Source organism: Citrus sinensis, chromosome 4 (genome assembly GCF_022201045.2).
Source record: "Citrus sinensis cultivar Valencia sweet orange chromosome 4, DVS_A1.0, whole genome shotgun sequence".
NCBI classification, from domain to species: Eukaryota; Viridiplantae; Streptophyta; class Magnoliopsida; order Sapindales; family Rutaceae; genus Citrus; species Citrus sinensis.
Window position 1 is genome coordinate 24560294 of NC_068559.1, and position 24369 is coordinate 24584662.

The window sequence follows — 24369 nt, forward strand, 5'->3', positions numbered from 1 at the left end:
AAAGTTTTGGTGTGATTCTTTGAGAAAAACAGACAATACCCACAATCTCTCCACGCAAATATGTTTTTGAATTGCACAATCTCTTTAATTAATTACATCATAGTTTCTGTTCCCCTTTTTTAAAATGAAATTAGGCTTGTTGTCTGGATTGGGCTTAGCAATTTGCGGGCTTAAATGCGGCCCGCCACCAAGTTCTTCAAAAATTTAAAATCGGGGGTTATTTTCATATTTTAGTAAAATTGTGAGGGAATGAATGGAATTTTTCCTAACCGATTTTAATGATTAATAAAAGTCACCAACCAATCAAAAAGCCACGATCTCCCAAAAACACAAAAGTCAATCTTTGACCTCTCGCGTATCACCCCATCGTAGCCGACAGTCATACATCTAAATTCGTTGGCTGTGGCTTTAACTTTACTCTCTACTTCGAAAATAAATAGCTCCTGTTTCTGGAGGGAATCAAAAACCCGGCGAGCATTTTGTGATTTTCTTTCCCGCCATTTTAAACTCTGAACAACCAGATCAATCACTGTTCATTTTACATTCTTCATTTACTGTTACAGATGTTTTGAGATCTCAGCACTTGCGTTCCAATGGCGACGCCAAAAGAGGTAGTGTTTGGAGGAGACGAAGAAGAAGTGAAATCTGAGGGACTCGAAATTGTGTCGATTGGGTATCTATACAAAGGTCCCTGGGAAAAGAAGTACTGGAGCTCCTCCAGGGTTCGATTTCTACCTCGCTTCTCAATTTGAGTTCTGAAAATTTCAATTTCAGTTTCGCCTTCAATTTTACAAATATTTTGTGATGTATGGTTTTGTTAATCAAACTATTGCATTTAGAATTTGAGACGATTAGATAACAAGATAATTGAAATCGCAGTTTGTTTATTCTTCATTTTGAAATATTTTGCATCTGTTAGTATGAAATACATGCGGTAACCAAAGACAGCATGAATTTAAAATTTAAGAAGGAAACTGTAAGGGGCGTTTGATTTGCGTTTTGAATACTGTGTTCTAACCAGGATGCTATTTGGAGTGTTTGGATAGAAAATGAAAAAAATTAGCTCTGTATTGTTATTAGATTTTTAATTATTGTCTAGAATTATATCTAAAATTGTTCCTTCCAAACTCCCCCAAACGGATTTATATAAAATAATAATAATATAATAAAAGAAAGAAAAGGATTGTATTTTTATCTAGAATCGAATTAGATAGCCCTTTTTTTTTTTTCTTTTTTCTTTTTTTTGAGACTTTCAGTGTGTCTGAAATAATTTCCAGAACTCCAAACCATTCTACTGGATAACTCGGAACAAGATAAATGTTTATTCTATGACCATAGTGTTACTGGATCCCAGGCCATTGATGCCTATTTTGTTAAGGATTGCTGCTGTAGTCTGCCTTGACATATCTGATTGCCCATTGTTTTTGAAAATTGAGAAATTCTTTGTCATCTTCGGACAATTGAAAAGTTGTATACAGGTGTCAGCGTCTGTTTGGAACTTTATTTTATTTTTATTCTCATTTCTTATTTTTTATGTTTTATGAATACAGTCGTTGAGGCGATAGGTTTGATCAAGATTTGTTAAATTTCTTGAATAAGAAGAATGGGCGTAGTATGTTCATAATAAATCAATAGCAATTGCGGAGTGAATAAGATTGGGGTTTTTTTTCTTTTTTCCCCTTCAGACACAGGTTTTATTGAATTCTAATGAAGCTGGTCCGTGAGCATGAAATCCTGCATTAAAAACTTTTGTGAACAAGGTTTTGGAGACTAAATATGGTAGATAAACTGGATTAAACAGCAAGAATTTACTCCGTAGGGCTTGTGTCTGGTTTTCGTTAGAATGTTGTGCCAAGGTGTTGGCTATTATCCTTGGGGAATATGGAATTAGGCATGGCAGTCATATACTAAGTGCTATATGCTCAAATTAATATTTCAGATCACAATTGCAGTTGGCTGAATCATATTAATGTAGGGTAAAGATCGATATCCTTATCCTGTGGGATACCATGCTGTTCAAGCTCACAATGGGAGCACATGTAAGATGGAAATTCATGAAGGTCCAAAAGGCCCTTTATTCATGGTGGGTAGGAAGATCCTGCACTTTCAACTTGTGATGTAGCAGGATTTTGGCTTGTACTAAGTAAGGTTTACAACATTTTCATGCAGATTACTTCCTCTGATGCACATTCATGCTCTGGGCAAACTCCAGATATTGCATGGGAGAAGTTTCAAAAGAAACATTGCCCCCGCATGAAGACTTGGCATGGAAAGAGACTTTCGTGCAAGATAGATGGTGTGGAGGTAGATCTTACTGCATTTTATTAGCAGTCAGTTTTTTCTTTGTATCAAAATGCATATGGTTGTGCTTATGTTTCATCCTCCTCATGTTGTTTCTGTGAATATAATATATGCCTGCATGGTTTGGATTGAAAGTTGAGACCAAGTGCTGACATATTATGCTAAATGGAATTTCTTGTGTGTGCATTTAATGTGCAGTTTTTTGGGTTCAAAAATTCATTTGTCCAGAGGTTACTTCGAGAACTGGTGGCAGATATCAATGGAGAAGCGGAGAGGAACTTGTTGTCCTCAAGCTTCTGCAACGGGGCTTCCAGCTCAAAGCATGATAATCAAAACTCAGGAGCATGTGCAGATCCTGATTTCCAACCATACTTGCAAAGAGCACCGGTTACAAAGAAGAGAAGCAGGAAAAATGAAGTCACTAATAGGAAGCCAGTTGGTAGGAGTGGCTTTAAAAAACCCCGACCTGCAAATGAGATGAATCATAAGCGTGAATGTTCTGCACCTCCATCCATTTCAAAAGTGCAGCCATCAGTGCACTTAAATTCCAAAACTAATAAAGAGAGAGATGGTAACTTTTCAGCCAAAGATGGTTTTCCTTCAGAATCCATTGACTTCTCTGTTCACCTTGCAGAGGGATCTGTTATTGTTCAAGAAGTAGCCAACAGCTTGATTGAAGAGGAAAAACCTGTGAGCCTGTATATCTTATAACTCGTCTTTTTTTATAAGGATATATTAGTGCCTTGTGATTGGCACTTTTTTCATTCTACTTTCCACAGTGTGTTGGTAAAGTCAAATTGTGACATGCAAATTATAATATTTAGAGCTATGTATTTATTCATTTCTATTTTTTGGCTGGGTATGTACATATGGGATTTAATGGTCAGTGGTTATATACTGTAGAGTGAGAAACATTCTTAACTTCTCACAGCTTGATAGGTCAAAAAATTTCAGTTTACTGGAGGCAACAGAAGATGTAACTGGAGATGCACCAGTCCTGAAAGACTCTCCATGTGTAGAAACTGTCAATCTTTGTGCACCTGATACTTTAGATTTTGTGCAAGGTATTCCTTATCCATAGTTGCTTGTTTCTACAATGGTAATGGATGCACCACTATCAACAATATATCATCATTCTCCTGTTACTGATAATGCAGACAACACTATGCCTTCCTCTCCATCTACTCGTGATAAAGGTAATTACAGTTTGAAAGAGGACTTTACTACAGCCAACAATGTCCATTCTGAAAGAATTGTAGCTGATTCACATGCAGAAGAAGAAATTGGCACATCTAATTCAAATGCAAGTTTTGGGAAGGGTGGTTTTGATTCAGTTGGTCAGGAAATCACCGAGGCCATGATGACAGTTTTACTTCCAAAAGCAATTCCTCTGCTCAATAACGTCTCAAGAAAGGAAAAGGCAAACTTTAGACTCTCAGAGACTTCACCGATTAGGGTTAATCTGCAGGAGGGGAAAAATGAAACTAGTCTTTCGATGAAACCTTCATCTCCAGGTACAATTGAATCCTAAAACCTGAGCATTTGCTGATAATTTTATTGCCGATATCAAGTACAGTAGCTCTAATGCTTTAGTTTGCCAAGATTTCTCAAGTTAAGTTTGGTGTATGTGTCCTTAGTTTCGTCACTGCTTTCTTCTCTTAAACTTGCAGCTGCAATTGAGAAGACCAATGGTGATAGGGAGGAAAAGTTGCAAAATCAGGATGTGGATCTTGGGCTTGATGCCCCAATTTTTGAAAATTCTAAGTCTTTTGTTCTCGACAGTTTTGAAGATGATCAACATCGGGATCACATAACTAACGAAGTAAAATTGTCTTGTAATATTGTGGAAGCTGATGAACCTAGTACCGATAAAGATATAAATCTTCCCAGCCCTCAGAAAGATTGTGCTGTAGAAGATGCAAGGAATGAATCATTTGTTTATCATGTTGAGACCAGTAACAGCAAAAATGTCTTGAGTCAGGCAAACATGGACCTAGATAAAATGCTTCTGGACAGAGATGCATGCATATCTGAGTCCGTTCTAGACTGCAGATCTTCTAGCAAGGAAGTTTTCTCCAAAAAAGTACAAGATAATTTTGCAAATTTGAGCAAAAACTCAACTGTTGCTGAAATCCATCCTGTGGAGAAAGACCTCAAAAATGAGCCCGAGAGTACTGAAGGTAATGCCATTAGTCCAATCTTCTTTTGTAGCTCTTATTTAGTATTCACCGCATGTTAATATGTGACAAGCCCAATTTACCCACTTTGTGCCTGGCAGCAGGGGCAAGTAACCACTTTATGCCTGCCCCTTCATATAGATCAATACATAGATTTACTATAATACCATTTCTTCCGAAACAGTTTGTTTCCGAAGGGAACTAATTGTTGTCTCTGTTCGCAAAAACTGGATGCTGTAAATCAGTAGATGCACATAACCTAATCTACTATCTGCAAGTGGACCAGTTTCAAGAACAGGAGCTTTACATTATTGTTTATATTTCTTAGGTAACCAAATAGTGATAGGTGTGTGTACTGCTGTAGGTGCAAATGATGCTGATACAAGAGGGATGAATAGTACCGTGCAACTGTCAAGAAAGGATATTCCTGTTAAAGTGGCAAGTGGTGAGACTGGGTCGCCTGTGCAAGTCCCACATAAAGTATATTCCAGGAAGGTCTCAAAGAGAGCTCCTTTAATGAAAAAATTTGATGGTCCTTTCTCGGAAAGTATCATATGCAGAAACTTTATAGATGATCATGTTGCCAAACAACAACATACTGCTGAAACGTTGCTTGCCTCTGAGATTAGTCAAATGAGATCTTCTGATTACAAACCACGGAGAGAAAATTTTGATGCTGCTAGAGATTTGCTTGAGGTAAAATCCTGTTGTTTGCCTGTTATATCAAAGAATTCAACAGTGTTCTGTGCCACCAAAGACAAGGATTTCCATAACTCTTTTGATCCATCTACTTTACACATGAAGAATTTAAAAGCAAATTCTGGCAAGGAATTGGATGAACAGTTGAACTTTGCAGAGTTCAACTCTTCTGTGGTATCTCAAAAACAGGAGATAAGTGGCTGTGAATATACCTCTTCTAATGCCAAGGAATCTCAAGTTAGTTCAGATTTGAAGCTTCAAAAGAATGTGGAATGTATTAATGAGCTAGCTGGCACTTTTGATCTTATGGGATGCTATTTTTTCCCCTTGCCTATTTTATCAGTATTGTTGAGCACAACTGGGGATAAAATCTATGTTTGTGTTTCATGTGGCTTTCTAGTTGATAAGAAGAGAACCCTGTTCATCTATACAGTTGATATTCAAGAACCAAGGGTAGGGAACCCTTCTTGTGTCGGTCATACATCAGTAATGTTGCCATTTTTGAAAGATAACTTTGGTAGAGAAGTAAGTTTTCATATGAATACTTTGCACACCTTTATATAATTTGTTTTGGTTCCTTGCATTTTGTATGCTTGCTTGCTTATTGATGAAGTTTGTCACATGTTTTACTGTTTACTAGATTGCATTGGAAAGATCTTGTGCACTATTCACTCCGGATGGACAGTATCTTGTTCTACTTGACAGCATGAAAACACCTTATTGCAGGTTGTTTGTCTCTGACGATTTAGGTGCAAAACATCTTTAGTAACCGGGGACAAGAACAATGAAAATAATTTCTTATACATTCTTTTCAGGGAAGGGAGAAGTGATTGTTTGTGCTCAACATGTACATCACATCGCCTTGACGAGAATGCAGTGAAGATTGTGAAAGTAAAACCTGGCTATGTTTCAGTTGTGGCAAAATTGAAAACTGATGATTGTGTGCAGTGTATATTGGTTTGTGAACCCAAACATCTCATTGCTGTTGGAGAGAGTGGAAAACTGCATCTCTGGGAAATGAATTCAAGTTGGAGGTGAATTTATCTGATAGTTTCTCCTTTTTCCTTTAAGTAATTGTCATGCCTTTTCTGGTTTTGGGGGATAACCTGCGTAATTATTCTTGGGGTTTAATGTTATAGCAGTCAACTGATCTCAACGTCAAACTATTTGGTTCCTCTCTGGGTTTCTGTCTCTTTATGATTGGAGATAAAGTCTTTGTTTGCTAAATTTATACACACCATAAACTGCTAGACTATATTCAAGTCTTAAACACTTTTCCTCTTTCTTCTCCACTCAATTCCTCCTACCAGATGCTCATGACATTTTGGAGGGATTGATGCAAGATAAAGGGGAGTGACACTTAGGGGAAATGAATTCTCAGGCTATTATATGTATGTAGTTTCATTTTTTCCTCCCCTTAGGAAAAAAAAAAAGCCCAGTCCTGCGGAGTAACTGGTCGGCAAATTTTTAGATCAGTAGAATTGGATCTTTGTTTATTCAGAATTCATCAAGCTTAGATGCTAACTTAAATTGATGATGTCTTTGATTTGTCCAGAGTTTTAATTCTTCCCATTCTAGTGATAAGATCTTGCATGAAGTAATGGTCTCTGGTATATTATGAACCACTTATCCACATGAGTGAACATTTGTACTTTTGTTTTAATATTTTATCGTTGGGGATGTTTCATATTAGATATATATATATATATTAATGTTTGCAAATGGAGAATATAACTTATTTCGTTTCAATGTCACAATTTCAGTGCACAGGTTGAAGAATGTATTATACCAATTAATGATTGCATATATCCTTGCATAGTGGAGATGAAGAGAATCCCAAAGTGTGCCCCTCTTGTTGTTGGTCATAATGGTTTCGGGGAATTTGGTATATGGTAAATTGCTTTCTCCAACTGATGTACTGTATGAAAACTATATTCTTTAATTCATATTTGTTATTTAATTTTGTAATCAGGCAATGTGTTGTTCGTCTAGTTAATGGCATCTATAGTAGAAACCTTTATGTTCTCATATTTTTCTCTTATTTGATAACGGAATACAATTACATTTAGCCGAAATACCTACTATTTCATCAATTTCATGTCCAGTTGCGATTTTTTTTTACAAGTATATTTCCTACAAGGTTAAATTTCAATATTATTATCATTTTTTTCATTCTAGTTGAACGAATTTGATTGACTTCTATAATTATGGATTTCAATTGGATAGTAAAGAGTTCCTACAGGGTCTTCCTGGTTTTGGACATATCTTGATTGGACCAAATCTTGGTTGTACTTCTTCAACAAATTTTAGCTTGGTACTGGTTTTACTGAGAACATAAAGGCACAATGATCTGAATTTTGCATCATTAGTTCTTTTTTTATTTTTTATTTTTGTGGTTTTGCAAGGTTTTGTTTTTGCACATCCATTTTCAAACTTCTACGACTCTAACGGGTATCTAGTTCATAAGTGGAATCTAAAAGTTACTTGGGACTTCTTGGATTTTACAGAAGTAAAATAATCACATTAGAAATTTAGATCACTAGACATATTTGATGTTGCAAAAGGGTCTAAAACGAAGACATGAAAGTTATTAAGGCCTCTAATATTGTGGAAAGAAACTTCAGAAAGACATGGGTCTTGATTCCAGGCACATGTGATTACAAGTTTGTGCAGAAGCTCAGATTTTTCTGTATTCTTAATCTGATCAACTCAGGGTTTACTTGCCGTTTTGTTTAATTGACCAAACTTTACGGGGCTATTGGTTAATTTAGCCATTTGTGATATAGAGTATGTTAATCCATACAGATTGTTTCTTCCGTCGGATAGCTGGGGTTCGACCTTCTTAAAAGCTCTCTACTTCTGATATCCCTTGGTTTTCAATTTGCTTCTGCTATCTACTATTTAAACACATTTATTGTTACTTAGAACTTTTAATCGGTTTTTGACTTATCTACAAAAGCTGGAGCTGGGAACTGATCATACGAGTTCTTTTCCTGTCACAGACAACTCTATTTAACATAATTAAGCTGCTATTCCCACCATAGGGTACAGCTCATTTCAATTCTCTTTGAGACACTCTTTCTAATCAATTGCAAATTTTTCCCCCCTTTTTCAGGGATATTTCCAAACGAGTCCTTGTTTCAAGGTTCTCTGCTGCAAGGGCTTCAATTTATCAATTTTTTCCAATCAATTTATTTAGTTGGCAAAGAAATGGCTCTGTTTCCATGGATGCTAGTCTGGAGCTCACCAATACTGCAACAACATCATTGTTCTCAAAGCACAGTGAGAAAAGTTCCTTTTGCCCATCAGTGGGGGAAGACTCTGCCATTTGGCTTCTTGTCTCAACTATCTCTGATTCTGATGCTCAACATAATTGCATGTCGAGGGACTGCCAAAAAAATCCAGTCAGATTTTGGAGGCTAGCCTTGCTGGTGAAAAATAGGGTGATCTTGGGAAGCCCATTGGATCCAAGGTGCTATGTAGTTTATTGTCCAAGTTTTAATCTGGATTTCCTGATTACAGAAATTGAACAGTTTTTTAGATGCCCACCAAAATGGACTTGTTCCATTCTGTTTGATCATTGTCATATCTAATGCTCGTCTGTAGGGTTGATAGAAATGCAGTGTGATGCTTGCAACATATTTCATGTGATTTCAGGCTTTGATTAGACATTTTATGGAGTCTTGTATATTTGTTGCAAGTAAATGTTCTGGTTGCCACAATTATCCATTGATTAGACCAGTTCAACATCAATTACAAGGTCATGAGACAAGATAAATGTCCCCACTTTTTCAGGTGAATGGTCAAAATGTGTACCTCTAGAGGGGTGCAAAAACTGGAAAATGTACTTATGAATTTGTCTCCGTGATGAAAAAATGTATTCAAGTATAGCTGATTCTTCACTAATTCTTTCATGTTTTTGTCATTTTGAATCCTCTTAGGCATTAAATGTGACAAAAGAATCCAAATTATAAACCTTACTGTGCAGGGCCTCAGCTATTGGTGCATCATCTGGCCTTGGGATCATTGGGACAAATGACGGACTTGTTTATGCGTGGGAATTGTCTTCAGGAAATAAACTTGGCATCCTGCATCATTTCAAAGGTTTGTCTCATCTTACAGGAGTGACTTGCATTTGATAGATTGAGAAGCTAGTAATCCACTTGGAAGCAGTACTGAGCATGTAACCATAAAATGAGTGATGTGGGTTAGGTTTTTCCAATTTTACTTCATACTGATCTATAGGAAACCTTTTATTGCAATTTGTATGACTGCGTAAGGTGATAACGTTTAATGGACCTTACTGCTTGTGCAGATTGTTAGTAATCGGGCTTTTATAATTGGTGGCTTCATGACCGGAAACACCTTAAGATGCATAGAGTCGTGATTACCCGAATGGTCGAATGCATTTTTCCAAAATAATTTTAATGTCTTGTGATTAGAGTATATTTTTTCATTCTGTTTGAAGCTAGCATGAGGTTTTTGATATTCTGTAAGGTGCTATACTTTTAGCTATTGAAGACAATCCTTACTGTTTCTGTTTTTAGATGCTCTGCTTCTGGAACTTAGGTTGTTACTTTTTCTTCTTGCATACATCCTGGTGTCAATGAAATTTTGCCCTTTTTTCTCGTGAATTTGAATTACTATTTTACTTGTCTGTAGAAAAGAAAGGACAAACCATCGTCTTGTCTTATTTCACCATCTGCAGCTCTTCTAACTTCATACTGTCATACTGATAATCTGTATTCTCAATCTCTATTATTCCTAAGTCCTGACACTGGTTCATGTTTCATTCAGGTAAAATATTTATCCGCTGCAGAGTGCGGACTTTTTGACTTCACCATATTAGAAAGAGAATTTCTATTTCCACAGAACTTAGTACTGATTTCTTTAATGACCCCATTCATCCTCCAAAATTTAGAAGAGAAACTGATGTGACTGACATTTTAGGGCGCTGCTTTGGGCAGTAGTAGGGTTCTCACTTCTCAGTGTCTTGCCTTAATCACATTTCACTCAATTGTAACAATATGCTTCACAAGATTGAGCATTTTAGATCAATAACAAAGCTTTGTTTTTTGTTGGGGTGCTATCTGGGGGCGTGACATTTTTAAATCTCATGTCCATAAATAATTGAATTTTGACCATTTGAGTGATTTCTCTTACTCTTTCTCAATGGTGTTAGGTGGAACTGTTTCATGTATAGCTACGGATGATTCTGGGTTGCAAGCCTTGGCTGTTGCCGGTGATGGTCCTGATGGAGGTCAGTTGCTAGTTTATTTGCATGCCCAAGAAAACATTGCGAATCAATGAAACAAAAACAAGTTTCCTTCCAATGAACTTTGCATGTTTCAGTCGAATAAGCCAGTTCACATACATGAATTGTACAATTTTGTATTCTGCTCTGTCGCAAATGCACAGTTCATTGTTCGGTTTCTGTGACGATCATGAGATTGCCAATGTACGTATAGTTAGTTTACAGCTACGTTCAACTTACATACATGATAAAACTGGAAGGAAGTTGAAGCAGTTTCTAATCCAAATATCTGGTTCACCACTAAATTTTCTAAACTACATTTTTCTCCGTTCTTTCTGCTAATCGATATCTGGTTGTTTGTTTTCCATGCACGTGTTTTATGAGCTGAATTATTGTAATTAAAGTTACCGTTGTGTTGATGCATGGCAATTTGAGCTAGGTGGAAATTTGGGCCGGGTTTCTCCTGCCATTTTCTTTTGTTGGGCTCCCATTTACTGTTTAAAAATTAGGGCAAATGGGAGTTGTGATACTGAAATTTTTATCAAATTTTTTGTCTTCTTAATGATAAATGTGCTGGTTTGATGTTTTCAATAATAAATGGATAAATTGCAATATATTAATTTGTTAAGGGGTAAATTGAAATGTCCCCTTTCGTGCATTCATTCATAACTGAATTTATGATTGATTAGCTAATAGCAAATCACTGAAGATTCAGCTTAGTAGCAAGGAGCATCTTCCCCCAATCTTAGAGTAGGTTCTAAGCAATTGAACTCGACTAAAAGGATCACCAAAAGATTATTTAAATAAAATTATATTTTTTATTTGAAAAGTCACATGAGCATTAAGACTTCAAAATACGCTTTAATTAAGATTTTTTAAATAAGAAATATTTCTCTTTTTTCAATATCATTGAGTGTCTTTTTTTCTTTAATTCATATCTTATTATTTTTTATCAAATAGTGAAATGCTTTAATTATTATTTATTTTTTTCCTAAAAAAAGTTATTTGATTAAAATAATATTTCGTTTATTTTTATTTGAAAAGTATTTTGGAGGGTAGTATTTTTTTATTTAATGCATAAATAAATAAATAAGTACTTAAAAAATAAAATTTAATAAAATCTTTTGGTGATATGATACTTTAAATTCAAACTCAGAATGGAGCAATGATTTATTGATAAAAAATCTAACCGCAAATCACTATTGGAGAAATTCCGTGGACGATAATGTGACAAGGGAATAGTTGGGCCACGTGGATCAACATTTGCGGCCTCGACGTTAATCGCGCTCGGCCTTAATTTCTCTTCAACGATGGGTACCGTCCAACAGACGTATAATTGAATTGTTAGGCCGTCGACAAAGAGACCCACGACATGGACAGAATGATCACGTACAGATTTGGAAAATGGATCCGAATCTTGGTTGCGTTCGAAACTCCAACGGTGAATCGAAATTCAAACAGTTCCAGATTTCCATCAAAGAGACAAAGCTGCCAGCTCACACTAAGGTAACTTGATGGGCCACATAAACGTTGCTGATTTTTTACAGCACCGACAAACCAACATCAGTTCCCAAAAAAATGTAGAATAGAGGTAGGCGTAGATATTCCCTCATTCAATTTCGATGAGACTTTTGGGTTGAAATTATGTGTGCTTAAATTCCCAGTAAACTCCACAACAACCTGCTTCAATGAATCAATTTTCTCACGAGACAAGCAAAAAGTTCATTATGAGACACCATCGGTTCAAATTTCAAATCCGCCAGACCAAATATATCGATAGGAGAAAAGCCACCGCACCACTATCACAGCCAAATTCAATTTCAAATTCTAGGCCTCTCATACGGTTCTAAAACTGTGGCAACCACTCTAGAAAAGTTCAAAAGCTCAATGCTTTCACTCAAAAGCAAATATATCATGTTAATAGAATAAATAATAGTAACAACAACCAAGATAATAGTGGAGTAAAAAAATAATTGAAGTTACAAAAACAATCAAGGAACTACTGAATCTAGAACTAACAGAAGATAATTATTCCAAACTTGGAAGTCTCTACTTTGCGGCAGCATTTGGTTTCTTTTCAGAATTTTGCCCAGCAGAGTTGAGCTCATCCCAGGCCTCGATCCAGGTAACCATGGCCTCTGCTAACTTGTCGAAGTAAGGGTCCACCTTGCTAAGCTTGGCCTTGACCTGCTTGGCCAGTTCAAGATAGCACTGTTGAACAGTGGTGCATTCCTTTGGAAGAACACAAGATTGGAAGAATGGGATTAGCTCCTCTTGCCAGTAGATACCTTTGTACTCCTTTTTCAGATTAACAAATGGGTTGCTAGCTTTGCTGTGCCATATGTAAGGCAGACCGGTTTTCACACCCCATCCCATATGATCACATATTACCTGAAAATTCATCCACATGAAAAATGTGAGTTTCACCGTTCAATGAGCATAGGTTTGTAAGTTAAATCAGGCAGAAGCTATCAATAGCAGCAAAGATGTGTATGCTTCCAGTTCTCAAATTCTTAGCTACCCTCAATACAATCTCAGATCACCCCTATTTTCTAATGGCTTAGACCCTAACTAAAGCAGAGAATATATACCATACAGTAAAACAGTACCTTCATGCACCAGCCAGCCCACATATCATCATAACGTCCTATTGGCTGTCCATCACCCATGAGTCCAAAGTACATTGCCGGTCCAATCAGCTCACGGTCGAATGCCAGATTCATACCGCACATTGGGAACAGGGTTCCCTTAGGAACCGTCAGAACAGCGTCCACATACCTGCGGATGAAAAGGAACAAATGCATAAATGAAAAAAGAAATCAAAAAGGTTCTTGATTTCTGAAGAATGTAGTTAGTATTATCACCAGGCATATGAGATTCAAATATACCTGGTGTTTCTCTCACGAGGCTTGACCAGCTGAGTGGGTGCATCATAGTCAGGGATGTTCAGCCAGAGGCCATGAGATACAGCCGTGTGGACACCTTCACGGAGACTGAAAGGGTATCCACGGACAAAGTCCGCACCTTCCCTGTATGGATCATAAAGGGTGTTGAAGAATAATGGAGTGGATGGTGACAACAGGTTCTTTATGTGCTGCTCGAGTGCATTGATCTCTTTGCCAGAGGGATCTTTGGCAACCTGCACATCAAATAGCAGATTCTTAAAATTAAAACTCTTTAAAATTCAATAACAAGAACCAAGAGCCGTTATCATCAAATTATAACGGTGATAGCCTGATAACAAGATCCTGGTGATAAAGAATGAACAAACAATAAGATAAGTTAAAACCATCACAAAATCGGCGCAAGAGGGAGAATCCTCAACTGATTAACGTTCGAAGATCAAAACCAAATGTCAAATTTGAAACTTTTAGACATCTATTTTGAAAAATAGTATAAAACTATAGCATGGTATTCTTCAAAATTTCAAAATTGAGAGTCAGCAAGAGCAAATCATATGATTTATCTGTCCACGATTCACAGAAATGCTAAAATGAGGCAATTAGAGAGAAAGAGAGCTTACAAAGCAATCATCATCAATGGTGAAAATATATTTCTTCTTAGAGACCATGTAGCCAAAGCATCGACAAGCAGAGTCCTTGAAGGAAATGCAAGAAGCCTTAGGACCCAGAATGCGGTTGATGTCGTTTCTGTTGTAGAGCTCGTAGTCAAAGCCGTCAGGGACCTTGATGGTCTTTGATGGGTCACCATCTTGTACGATGATCAAATGATACGGCTCAAAAAATGGCCTCCACATCTCCAAGAAATCCAAGTTTCGAATCGTCGGTATCACGATATCCAGCTCGTGTTTCAGCAGTGGCGTTGGCTTTGTTGAAGGAGTTGCCATCTTCAAAAATTTGAGACAAAATGAGAGAGAGACTTCCGGTCGCGTCCTACAGATGGGTTTTCAAACTTACTGGTTATGGCTCATATATAGACGAGGGCGTTTGTTCAGTGAAGGATAAAATTCCGTATCAGTCCTTATATTTTTAAGTAATATTCTTTTGGCCCATCGAGGTTTTCATAATTGTAGATTTCGTCCTTTGTCGGCTGTCCCTAGTTTCATTTTGAGTGACAAAAAGAATATAAGTGAAGCATGCAGACTTTTGGTAAGGTGTAATTGTGTTGTTTATTCCAATTTGCAAGTCAATAATTTGAATCTTAATAGAGAGATCTAGTTGTTGTTGTTATTTTTTTTTCCAAAAAAAATTGAAATTAACTAATTGTTTGTTATGAAACAACTAATAAATATTCAAGTTGCAGAAATATCTTTTTATTATTTCACATCAAACATGTGATTCTCTATATAAATTGATTAAGAATAAATATATATGAAGCATTCCATATGCATAGAAATTTAAGGTTGCAAAAATACGTGTTGTTTTAATTTAAACCCAATTGCTCCCTTAGGTTTTGACTTTATCATTAAGTTCTTTCATTTTGTTCACATTACTAGTCTATTGTAGAGGTAAGACGGTAAGTTCCAATAAAAAAAATATTTGAATTTTTTTTCTAATAGTGTTCTTCTATGAATTTTTTTTATTATTTTCCAGCTTATCATGTACTAGCTTTTGACAAAGAATGACAATTTTTTTTTGGAGTAAAAAGAAAATAAGAAGATAATATATATAAGAGACTTGATTTTAAGAGATAAGTGGATATTTTAAAATTTAATATGTAGTTTTTTTTCCACTAATGACTGCGCGTTAACCTAACTTTAGGCGGTGGCTTTATTGCCTTATTTTATAAGTAACTTGGTATTTTAACAAACTTGACCCTCAAAGTATTATGTATTTTATATTCAAAGTTAATGAATGGAATAATGGGAAGATCCAAATCCAATAGAGAAACACCGCCGGAATAAAGAAAAATAAAAAAAGAGAGTCGTGCATGTTATGACGGTAATGGATATTATTAAGTGGGATGCTTGAATTTGAGACAAGGCAATGGAAGCATGAACAAAGAGTAGAAACTGGAAGCCACAGAATATTCGGACAAATGAATATGGCCCTGCAGAACAGTGAGCACACATGCAACTGACGTGCAATAATAAATTTTAGGGTTATTATCATTTTACTACTTTAAAAATTACTAAATATCAAATGACTGCAACAAGTATTATCTTTTATCATTTTCTTACTATCTTTATAAAAATATCATTTTATTATTTTTTCGTTATAACAAATATCATTTGACTACTTTTCTGTTATAACCGTTAGTTGACCAGTTAGTTGACTAACAAAATACTAATTTTACCTTTCATGATTAAAAAAAAAAGCTTCATTAAAAAAATAATAAGACGAATTTATTTTGTAAATAAGCTTCATTTTCATAATTCCAACAAAAAAAAATTATGTTGGTATTTTATATCCATTTTAATAAATATATTAAAAATAATTTTTGTAAACAAGTTTCAAGTAATTTTTTTAATCATAAATGATGAAATTGGTATTTTGTTAGTCAACTAACGGTTATAACAGAAAAGTAATAAAATAATATTTTTATAAAGATATAGTAAAAAAATAATATGAGACAATACTTGTTGTAATTATTTAATATTTGATAATTTTTAAAGTAATAAAATAATAATAACCTTAAATTTTAATTTCACACAACATTTATCCCAACATCTCTCTCACTCAGTCGCTCTCACAGCAGCCTCAGCCTGTAATCTGTATTGGCTGTTTAATTAATCCCATATTTCACGGTAGTTGACCTGGCCACTGGCTCTGTCGGCGCATGCGCCATCCCATAATGTTGCTGGTGTTGCGGGTTGATCCATAATTTTGTTAAATGAGTGGATTCATTGTGCAAATTAAAGATTCTAATCCGCTAAGAACGTGGTTTGACAGAAGAATTGGTCATGGGGACTGCTCATTAATTAATGGAACCACCAATTAATTCAGTAGTAGGCTTCACGTTCGTTCATAGACTTACAGCTAGGATTTAGAATGTTGCATTAACATACTTAAAAGACTTGGAGCCTCCCCACCCCCACAGGCTTTGATGTCAAATACCACATCCTACATTACATGGTTAATTTCCCTCTCTTTTCTTTTCCGAATGATACTTCCTCTTACCTCTAAAATCTGAGGCTCAAACACAAATGATTAAGGTTATTCTTCTCGTTGATTTTTTTTTCTAATTTTTAAATCAACACATAATTATGGAGCTTGGGCTTTGATTTGGAAATGCTCATCTTCTTCTCCTATAAGCCCAAGCCCATCTTTTATTCTCCCCGACGATGTCCCGCTACCGCTAGACATGGCTATTATGTTTACGTGCTTGTTATATTTCCGAATTGATTAATGATAGTAACCTAACTCACTGGTATGCAAAGACTCCTGGGCTAACGTTTCATCGTGATCGGGGCAGACGACGTGTCATCTGACATTCCTACAGATTAAATCTTTATTAAGTTAAGGTTTTGCTTGTTATTATAATAAAACTCTAGTCGTCCGATTGTATGGTGAAAATTATTTAATATCACATTTTACATTTTTTTTTTTTTTTGGGAAGTACATAGTTGTATAAGACAATCAACGTGCTCCCAAAAGAAAATAGCAGAATCAAAAGGGAGCCGCTGAGCCGTAGTCGCATTTTTTAGGAAATATTTGTCAACTAACTTGCAAATTATATTGGGATTGCAATTCCTCGGAGTAATTGGAGCAATAGCAATTTTAACATTCTAAATTTGATGTCCCGAAATAAAAATATAGTGCAAAATTATGTAATAATGAACTGAAGATCTAAAGGTCTCGTCTAAATCTTCAATTCCTTCAACATTTTCAGCCGTTAGATTGTGGATTAAAATCTATATTCTTTCTAAAATCTATACATATCTTCTAGAATTTGATGTTCATTTGAATATATATATATATATATATATAATACATTAGTACTTTGATACCCTGATGCGGAGTCCATCAGGTGCTTCAACTCTGGGGAATTGTACTATTTTATCTCCCCCGACTTCCTCCCATCTGCAAACATTAAAATTGAGATCAAACATATGCGCTGGAGTTTTACCAATTTCATTGTCTCATATAAAGATGAATTACCATTATTGGACTAATATAGCTTACCTATATCTTGTAACAAAATAGTGAAGGAATGTAGAGATTTGGACGATGCCCAATTCTTTGCCGGGACAAAGCCTGCTTCCTCCTCCAAATACAAAACAGTAGTTGTGAGACTCCAAGCTCTTATCCTGCATTCCATTTCATGTGATTTTAGCCCTATAGTTAGTAAATAGGAAGAGAAACAAGCTAGAAGAGCAGTTTTGTGTCACTCACCAGCCATCTCCATGGACTAAAAGTTAATGGCTCTGGATAGAGGAAAGGATCATAGTTTATCTCCCTTGTGTATACATATATTCTCCATCCTTTAGGAATGACAAATCCTGAAAAACATAATGCAATTCTTAAAAGATTATGTTAGACGATTACCGCTGTGGTACGAAAATAGTTTTCCGAACATACCATTCAGTTCTATATCTTTGGTTGTCTTCCTCAGAACCCCATTGACTATTGAAGCCAATCTTGATGTTTCAAAAATCACCTGCATTGCAAAAGTAATGCTCATAACATATTTTCATCATGTTGGAAAAAATAAAATAAAATAAATAACACGGGGCTTGTAGCTGATTCAAATTGCTTACAGCGCGGGTAAAGCTCATGGACTTGTATTCATTCCAATCAATTGGTTCCTCTGGCTTTTTCCTTTGTCGGATTGCCATATGCTCATCCTGAATGAGTTAACCAAAGCGTGATCATGAACTCCATAATGATAAAGCTACATGTTAACTATGAGGATCATAAAGGCCCTAACTCACTCTAAGTTCCTTGAGAGCTCTTGGATGATCATGGAGATACTTAATCGCCATCATTAATGTTGTTGAAACCGTCTCATAACCTGAATATAAAATTGTAATAACTTGATCAATTGTCTCCTCATCACTGAGATTGTAGTTAGACTCTTCCTTTCTGAGAAGATGATCAAGCATGTCATTATGAACTATCGAAGATGCTCTTCTCTCCTCCATAATTTGTCTCAAAATTCTGACGACTCTCTTCCTTCCCTATAAATTAAACAGTCCAATTGAACTCAGTTGAGAGTTCCATACGCATCATTTATCCTGAAGAAACTGTGAAATAAGATTAAGTCTTCAATGATATACCTGGAACCCGCGATGGTAATTTGTCCCGGGAATATTGACAGGCAGTGACAATGTTCCAACCATCAGCTTATCGAACTCTGGTTTGAAGGTCTCATATAGCTGACTTGATTCAATTTCTACAATCTGCTTGAAGGATATGAATAGTGCCATCTAGATGCCAAAAAAGAAAAAAGGCAGGGAAAGTCAGAAAAATCAGTATCCAGAAATCGTCCAACTTCTTTTCAAAATATTCTTCTGGTAATATGACTACTTTATACTGCTTATTAATAAAAACAAATGCTTATAAGAAATGGTACAAAAGCTAAATCCAACTTTAACTATAAACAATGGGGGAACCTCATGTAATTGTAATGTCGTTCTAATGATGAGTGATCTTACTTCTAGATTGAAACAATCTATCTAGAAAAGAAAGTAAAATGACAATGGATTAAGACTCATGAACTATACGTGACAATTAACATAGACAACTGTTTTCTTGTTTCCTTGTGGTTAGTGTGCAAACCTCATTGGTTCTTTCTTGGATATCAATGTCTTTGCCATCCCAATTGTGAAGATAGGATCTCATAAACTTGTCAATTTTTGGCAAAAGCTGCTTTTTTATCATCGCAGGGCTTATAAGTGACATCATTGATCCTCTAATATATTTGTGAGCCGATCCATGAACAGCACCAATGTTGCACTTGCCCAGTATATCAAGCATGGACTGTGGATAGCCAGGAACAAGTCCTTTTCCTTCATTCATAAGGATATATCTGTTAAGCTCTGGATCCATGGAAACAATGGTGGGACACCCCAGAATATGTGACTTGAATAAACTTCCATACCTGCTAAGTATACGGCCATCGATGTACAAATGTCATTGTAAATAAAAATTGCAGTAGAAATACAACTAAGACAAATTGTAAGAAAAGAAAATTGGTTTGTCAGGGATTCAGCACTAAGACATACAAAATGGGAAAATTTTGGTAAAGCTGTTTCTTTTCAACTTGTTTCAATTTTGCCTTAACTTTTGGGGCAATAATGCTAGGATTGTACCATCCAAAACTACAATTACTTCTCTTGCAAACGATTGGAATGTATCTTTTGAGTTCTGCAATGAAAAATAAAAAGGTAAAAGAAAAGGCAGCTAGCCTACTTTTCATCAAATGATCACTAAAGCCGTACACATGATGGAAACATTGTGAAAATTTATCATTTGTATGATGGCACCCAAATTGCTAACTAAGCTTTTGCTAACAATAATAGACAACAAGTTCCTTTTCAGAAAGATCATATGGCAAAGCAACAGTGGTGGTATCCATGCAGATTAAAATGTGTTAATTAACCACCTGGAAAGATCCCACTAATCATTTCATGCCTGTAGCCATTTTGAATCCAGGGGAGAAAAAAAAAAGGAAGAAGAAGGAGGCTTGTGATTAACAAACTGCTTGAAGCTAAAGCACTCTGCTTTTTGCCAGGCTAACTTCAGAGTGAAAGAATCACAAACCACTTGGTATATAAAAGAGAATTAAATCACTTTACAGGTCAATCAACTTGTGTATGTTTGTGTGGGAGAAAGAAGAAACAAGGCAAAGAGACACAATAACACTCAACAAACATAGAGAAAAATTATATAAAAAAAGAAAAGAAAGCACCTGAAAAGGAAAGAAAGTTAAGCCAAAAATATGTCTTAACAATAACAAGAAAAAAATGTTGTAACAAGAAAAGGAGCACCTAACCTTGCTCTTTGGTTTTTCATAAAATTTGGTCCATGTTTGAGGAAGTCCGTTGTTTCACCAAAAACTGGCCAACCCATCGTCCCTGGAGGCAAGCCTTCGCCTCTGTATCTTATCTCATTCCATTTCAAGAGAGCAAAGCATAAGAAAGAGAACCCCAAAACCAAACAGCAAACCACCATAGCCAGGACTGCCATAGATGCTCCCAATAAGCAGAAAAGCCTCAAAAGAAAAAGTTGTGCTTCTGCTTCTGCAAATGGTAGTATGGCTTGGGTTCAGGTTTTGGTTCAGTCAGTTGTCTGTGTATTATGAGTGTCTCTGGACAAATACTACAAAGTATGTAGTTATGTACGCACTCACACACACCCACACACCCACATATATATTGAGAGAGAGAGACAGACAGACAGACAGAAGGGGATGCTATATAGGCCAAACCATGCACCTCCTAGTGACCTCATTATCATTACCTATGCATTGTAATAAATGGTACCAAAATTGACAAGTGAAATCTTCTCCTAGGCCAGAATTAGCATAAAAGAAAAAGTTATAAAAATAGTAGCACAATCTAGGAGATTTGATTTTTGACTCATTTCGAAATCAAATCTTCATTTCATTAAATCTTCTCAAAAAAAAAAAAAATCTTTTCTCGAAGATTTGGTGTTGTAAAATGTAAATGTTGGTTGGCAAAGAGAAATTCAACCAATGTGCATTTAATTTTCAAGATTTCTACTCATCAAATACAATACCTCCCAATTGTTATTATTATTATTATTATGACAATGAACCAATACGGAGGATATGCATTAGAATAACTAGGACTATCTTGTTTGCTCCACAAGAGAAAAACTTCTTGGTGTGGTTGCAACATTAAAGAGAGAGAGACCTCACATTTTACATACATTCTATACGGGACAAGCCTTAAAATATTAGTTAAGTAAATGTGTAAAGCTCAAAACAGAGATGATGACTACTTGTTATTAGATTTTTCGAAGTTAAAAATAGATTTAATGAAATGAAGATTTGATTTCGAAATGAGTCAAAAATTGACTGCTCATGATCAAACCAGTCGTCACATAAGTTATACATAGCATTGATTCCATTACATGTCATCTTTTCAATTTTTTAAGCGTATCCAAATTTTATGATAAACTTATTTTTTATGCAAATAGATGTGTTTCCTCAATTAATGAAGAAATATACACAAAATCTTACATCATTAAATAAACTTAAAGAGGTTTCGTATACTAAAAATATTATTTAGAAGGAAGTCCACGTGACACAACAAATTCGTAACGTTGTAAAATCTTTATCATTATTCAAATTTCACTAATGTGTCATCAACCACATTGGAGAAATTATCTTTATACTGAACCACTTCTAAAGTTCTAAGTTCTAGCTCTTACACTCATTATCTCGCTAGCTATTGACTTCATCAATATTTGCTTTAGGTTAATAGAGAATATCATTACACAAATTTGGGGTCTGAAATGACCCAAGTCCTGCATTGTAGCTCCTCCCTAGAAGCTCTTGAAAACCATATTCCTTAGATTCCAGAGTGGAATGCATGCCAGCAATTTATGTCTCCTAAAACAAAATAACACATATGGTTGGAAGCAAATTGTATAAGAGATGGTTCCAATGTGATTTAAAAATAAATTCATGCATTGCCACTGTAAATTACTTCACACTTTTTTTTTCTCGCCATTATAATTGGTCAATTTCAAAATAAGTACACGTGTTAAATTCAAAATTATACTAGATAGTCATAAGGATCATGCGATATTTCCATCCAACTTAAGACTTTCTTGTTAATGGATGGTCTTCGATTCTCGTCTCCTCAAATTAGGTGAGAAATAAATGGGAAATTTACGAAAATAACCATAAAAATTTTGTTATTTTCACAATTAACCCTCTCAACTTTTTTCTATCAACATTAGCCAAACACACGCTTTTCTCCCCAAATTACCCTTCTTTACAGACCAAAAGCAACTTTCTTTCTCACATATCGTCAAACCAAAGGCAGCTTTCCACTCTTTAATCATCAACCAACGGCGACGGCAAAAGACAACGATAAAAGTGAAATCTGATCATAATCTATCCGGATCCAACACTAATCGGCATCACATGAGTTATTTTTTGAACTTGCTCGAGAGTTTCAGTGAACTGAGTCGTGGGTGAATATGGCGACAGGTGCCTGTCGCAAAAAAACTTGGTGCGACAGGTGCCTGTCGCAAAAAAACTTGGTGCGACAGGCACCTGTCGCACTTAGCTTGGTGCGACAGGCACCTGTCACACTTAGCTTGGTGCGACAGGCACCTGTCGCACTTAGCTTGGTGCGACAGGCAACCTGTCGCACTTAGCTTGGTGCGACAGGCAACCTGTCGCACTTAGCTTGGTGCGACAGGCACCCTGCCGCCCTTCGCTTTGTGCGACGGGCACCTGTCGCACTTAGCTTGGTGCGACAGGCACCTGTCGCACTTAGCTTGGTGCGACAGGCAACCTGTCGCACTTAGCTTGGTGCGACAGGCACCTGTCGCACCAAGTTTTATTCGAGGATTAATCGCACCAAGTTTTGCTTTTCCATAAGTGCGAGCTACAGAGGGTCCAGTCTTCAACAAGTTCGGTTTTGTGTCACTTCGAAGCCATAAATCATTCCAAATTCTTACAGCTCAACGTCAAACTCAGCAACCCAGAACTTGAAAAGCCCCAAGAACGTGAAAGATCAATAGATTGAAGTGTAAAGCTAGTGATTTTCGATATTGCAAATAAAGAATGGTCATTTATGCGTGGATAGAGACTGAGATCAAGATGGGTTGTGTTTGAATATCGAATGAGAACAGCTGGTAAGTGCTCTTGGCGAAGAGGCTTCAGTTTCTTGCAGTGCTTTGATTCTGTAATGTAAAACGATTTGCAAACCAACCTGTCGCACTTAGCTTGGTGCGACAGGCAACCTGTCGCACCAAGTTTTATTCGAGGATTAATCGCATTTGCTTGGTTATTGTTTTGCTGGAAGAAAGTAGAGTTGATGAAGATGGAAGTTCCAGAGGCACGCTTGCTCAACAACATGGCTTGGCACATTTTGTAGCTTGAACCTTTGGCCGTATTTGAGATGTCATATGTTACTGTTCTCTTTTTTTCTTTCTTAAATTTATTTTAAATGAATCATTGGTTGTCCAAGGTACTTGATTTAAAACTGCCAATATGTTCGTTTGGCTTCAGGCTTCAGGCACCAATTTCTAACAAATGAAAGATGAAGAAAATCCCAGAATTTGGAATCAGTATCCGAAGAAATTAAAAGATTCATGTTATCGATTATCTCAAAGTATCTATGAAAAATTTATTAACAAAACTTAGCATGAAAGAAAGATTGACTGCATTATTCCAAGAGCAGTACTCAACTGCCCAATCGTTCATAGAACAATATTCATCACTTTATGGTATCTTAAAAATTTTCTTCGGCACCTTAACCAAGTTCCAGTCTTTACGAGACATATCATCCTGAAAATTTGAAGCAACCGTAAGCAGACCAATATTACTGACATTTACCCCGTAAGCAGACCAACAAATTCAAAATTTGGAAAAACTGGATGCAAAAACATAAAGAATAGAGGGTGCGAGAGGCTTGCTGTCGCACCAAATTGGTGCGGCAGTAGGGCGCTGTCGCACCAAAATTGGTGCGACAGTGGGGCGCACATGCGCCCGCGCTGCCCCCCACCCCCCCTCCCTCCCCACAACACTCAAAAATCCAAAAACAATACTCCCAAAACACCACCAACCACCACAAACACCACCACCACCACCATTATTCTCAAACTACAACCATTATTATTCTAAAATTTCATTTGAAATTAATGAAAATAAAAAAAATGGCTAATCTAGGTTTTGTTGAAAGTTGTAGATTGTAGATCGGACGTCGATGAAAGATGGAGCCACCGCCGACGAGGGCTGATGTTGCCGCCGATGATGGGAGTTGGTTCGGTTTGGGAGAGATGAGTGAAAGGGAGTGTTGGGGGAGAGATGAGGGAGAGGGGTATTTTGGTC

General features: G+C 36.3%; 3 protein-coding genes across 6 annotated transcripts; 1 reads left to right on the top strand and 2 right to left on the bottom strand.

Moving 5' to 3' along the window:
• The first annotated feature begins 440 nt into the window (after nucleotides 1-440).
• LOC102628159 (uncharacterized) lies at nucleotides 441-11002 on the top strand. 4 transcript variants are annotated; one of them, XM_025100429.2, is made up of 15 exons: nucleotides 441-722; nucleotides 1976-2083; nucleotides 2170-2304; nucleotides 2500-2991; nucleotides 3233-3365; nucleotides 3459-3497; nucleotides 3576-3815; nucleotides 3972-4481; nucleotides 4843-5702; nucleotides 5818-5903; nucleotides 5993-6211; nucleotides 6941-7069; nucleotides 8293-8649; nucleotides 9166-9281; nucleotides 10360-11002. In XM_025100429.2, exons 1-15 carry the CDS (start codon nucleotides 594-596, stop codon nucleotides 10485-10487), a joined length of 3681 nt encoding a protein of 1226 aa, XP_024956197.1. In that variant the 5' UTR covers nucleotides 441-593; the 3' UTR covers nucleotides 10488-11002. The 4 variants fall into 4 exon arrangements, with proteins under 4 accessions (XP_024956197.1, XP_006484353.1, XP_024956196.1 ...); XM_006484290.4 differs by having other exon boundaries at nucleotides 3459-3815; XM_025100428.2 differs by having other exon boundaries at nucleotides 2530-2991; nucleotides 3459-3815.
• A 1304-nt stretch (nucleotides 11003-12306) lies between these two features.
• Nucleotides 12307-14349, bottom strand: LOC102618724 (probable UDP-arabinopyranose mutase 2). The gene is made up of 4 exons (XM_006484172.3): nucleotides 13955-14349; nucleotides 13320-13570; nucleotides 13041-13209; nucleotides 12307-12822 (listed from the first exon to the last, which is right to left on the bottom strand). The coding sequence occupies exons 1-4, from the start codon at nucleotides 14276-14278 to the stop codon at nucleotides 12481-12483; spliced, it is 1086 nt and encodes a 361-aa protein (XP_006484235.1). The 5' UTR covers nucleotides 14279-14349; the 3' UTR covers nucleotides 12307-12480.
• A 2833-nt stretch (nucleotides 14350-17182) lies between these two features.
• Nucleotides 17183-20679, bottom strand: LOC102627864 (cytochrome P450 85A1-like). The gene is made up of 9 exons (XM_006484289.4): nucleotides 20329-20679; nucleotides 19113-19434; nucleotides 18611-18760; nucleotides 18266-18511; nucleotides 18092-18178; nucleotides 17913-17991; nucleotides 17727-17833; nucleotides 17517-17641; nucleotides 17183-17414 (listed from the first exon to the last, which is right to left on the bottom strand). The coding sequence occupies exons 1-9, from the start codon at nucleotides 20520-20522 to the stop codon at nucleotides 17327-17329; spliced, it is 1398 nt and encodes a 465-aa protein (XP_006484352.1). The 5' UTR covers nucleotides 20523-20679; the 3' UTR covers nucleotides 17183-17326.
• Nucleotides 20680-24369: the final 3690 nt, after the last annotated feature.

Excerpts from the sequence above, each read along its gene's own strand:
- LOC102628159 (XM_006484290.4), top strand. The coding sequence starts at position 594 with ATGGCGACGCCAAAAGAGGTAGTGTTTGGAGGAGACGAAGAAGAAGTG. Across the intron at positions 2,084-2,169 it reads CAAAAGGCCCTTTATTCATG|ATTACTTCCTCTGATGCACA; the intron begins GTGGGTAGGAAG and ends ATTTTCATGCAG. Across the intron at positions 4,482-4,842 it reads TGAGCCCGAGAGTACTGAAG|GTGCAAATGATGCTGATACA; the intron begins GTAATGCCATTA and ends GTACTGCTGTAG.
- LOC102618724 (XM_006484172.3), bottom strand. The coding sequence starts at position 14,278 with ATGGCAACTCCTTCAACAAAGCCAACGCCACTGCTGAAACACGAGCTG. Across the intron at positions 13,571-13,954 it reads CCATTGATGATGATTGCTTT|GTTGCCAAAGATCCCTCTGG; the intron begins GTAAGCTCTCTT and ends TTTGATGTGCAG. Across the intron at positions 12,823-13,040 it reads GGGCTGGCTGGTGCATGAAG|GTAATATGTGATCATATGGG; the intron begins GTACTGTTTTAC and ends ATGAATTTTCAG.
- LOC102627864 (XM_006484289.4), bottom strand. The coding sequence starts at position 20,522 with ATGGCAGTCCTGGCTATGGTGGTTTGCTGTTTGGTTTTGGGGTTCTCT. Across the intron at positions 18,512-18,610 it reads ATTACCATCGCGGGTTCCAG|GGAAGGAAGAGAGTCGTCAG; the intron begins GTATATCATTGA and ends TTTAATTTATAG. Across the intron at positions 17,642-17,726 it reads TTAGTCCATGGAGATGGCTG|GATAAGAGCTTGGAGTCTCA; the intron begins GTGAGTGACACA and ends AATGGAATGCAG.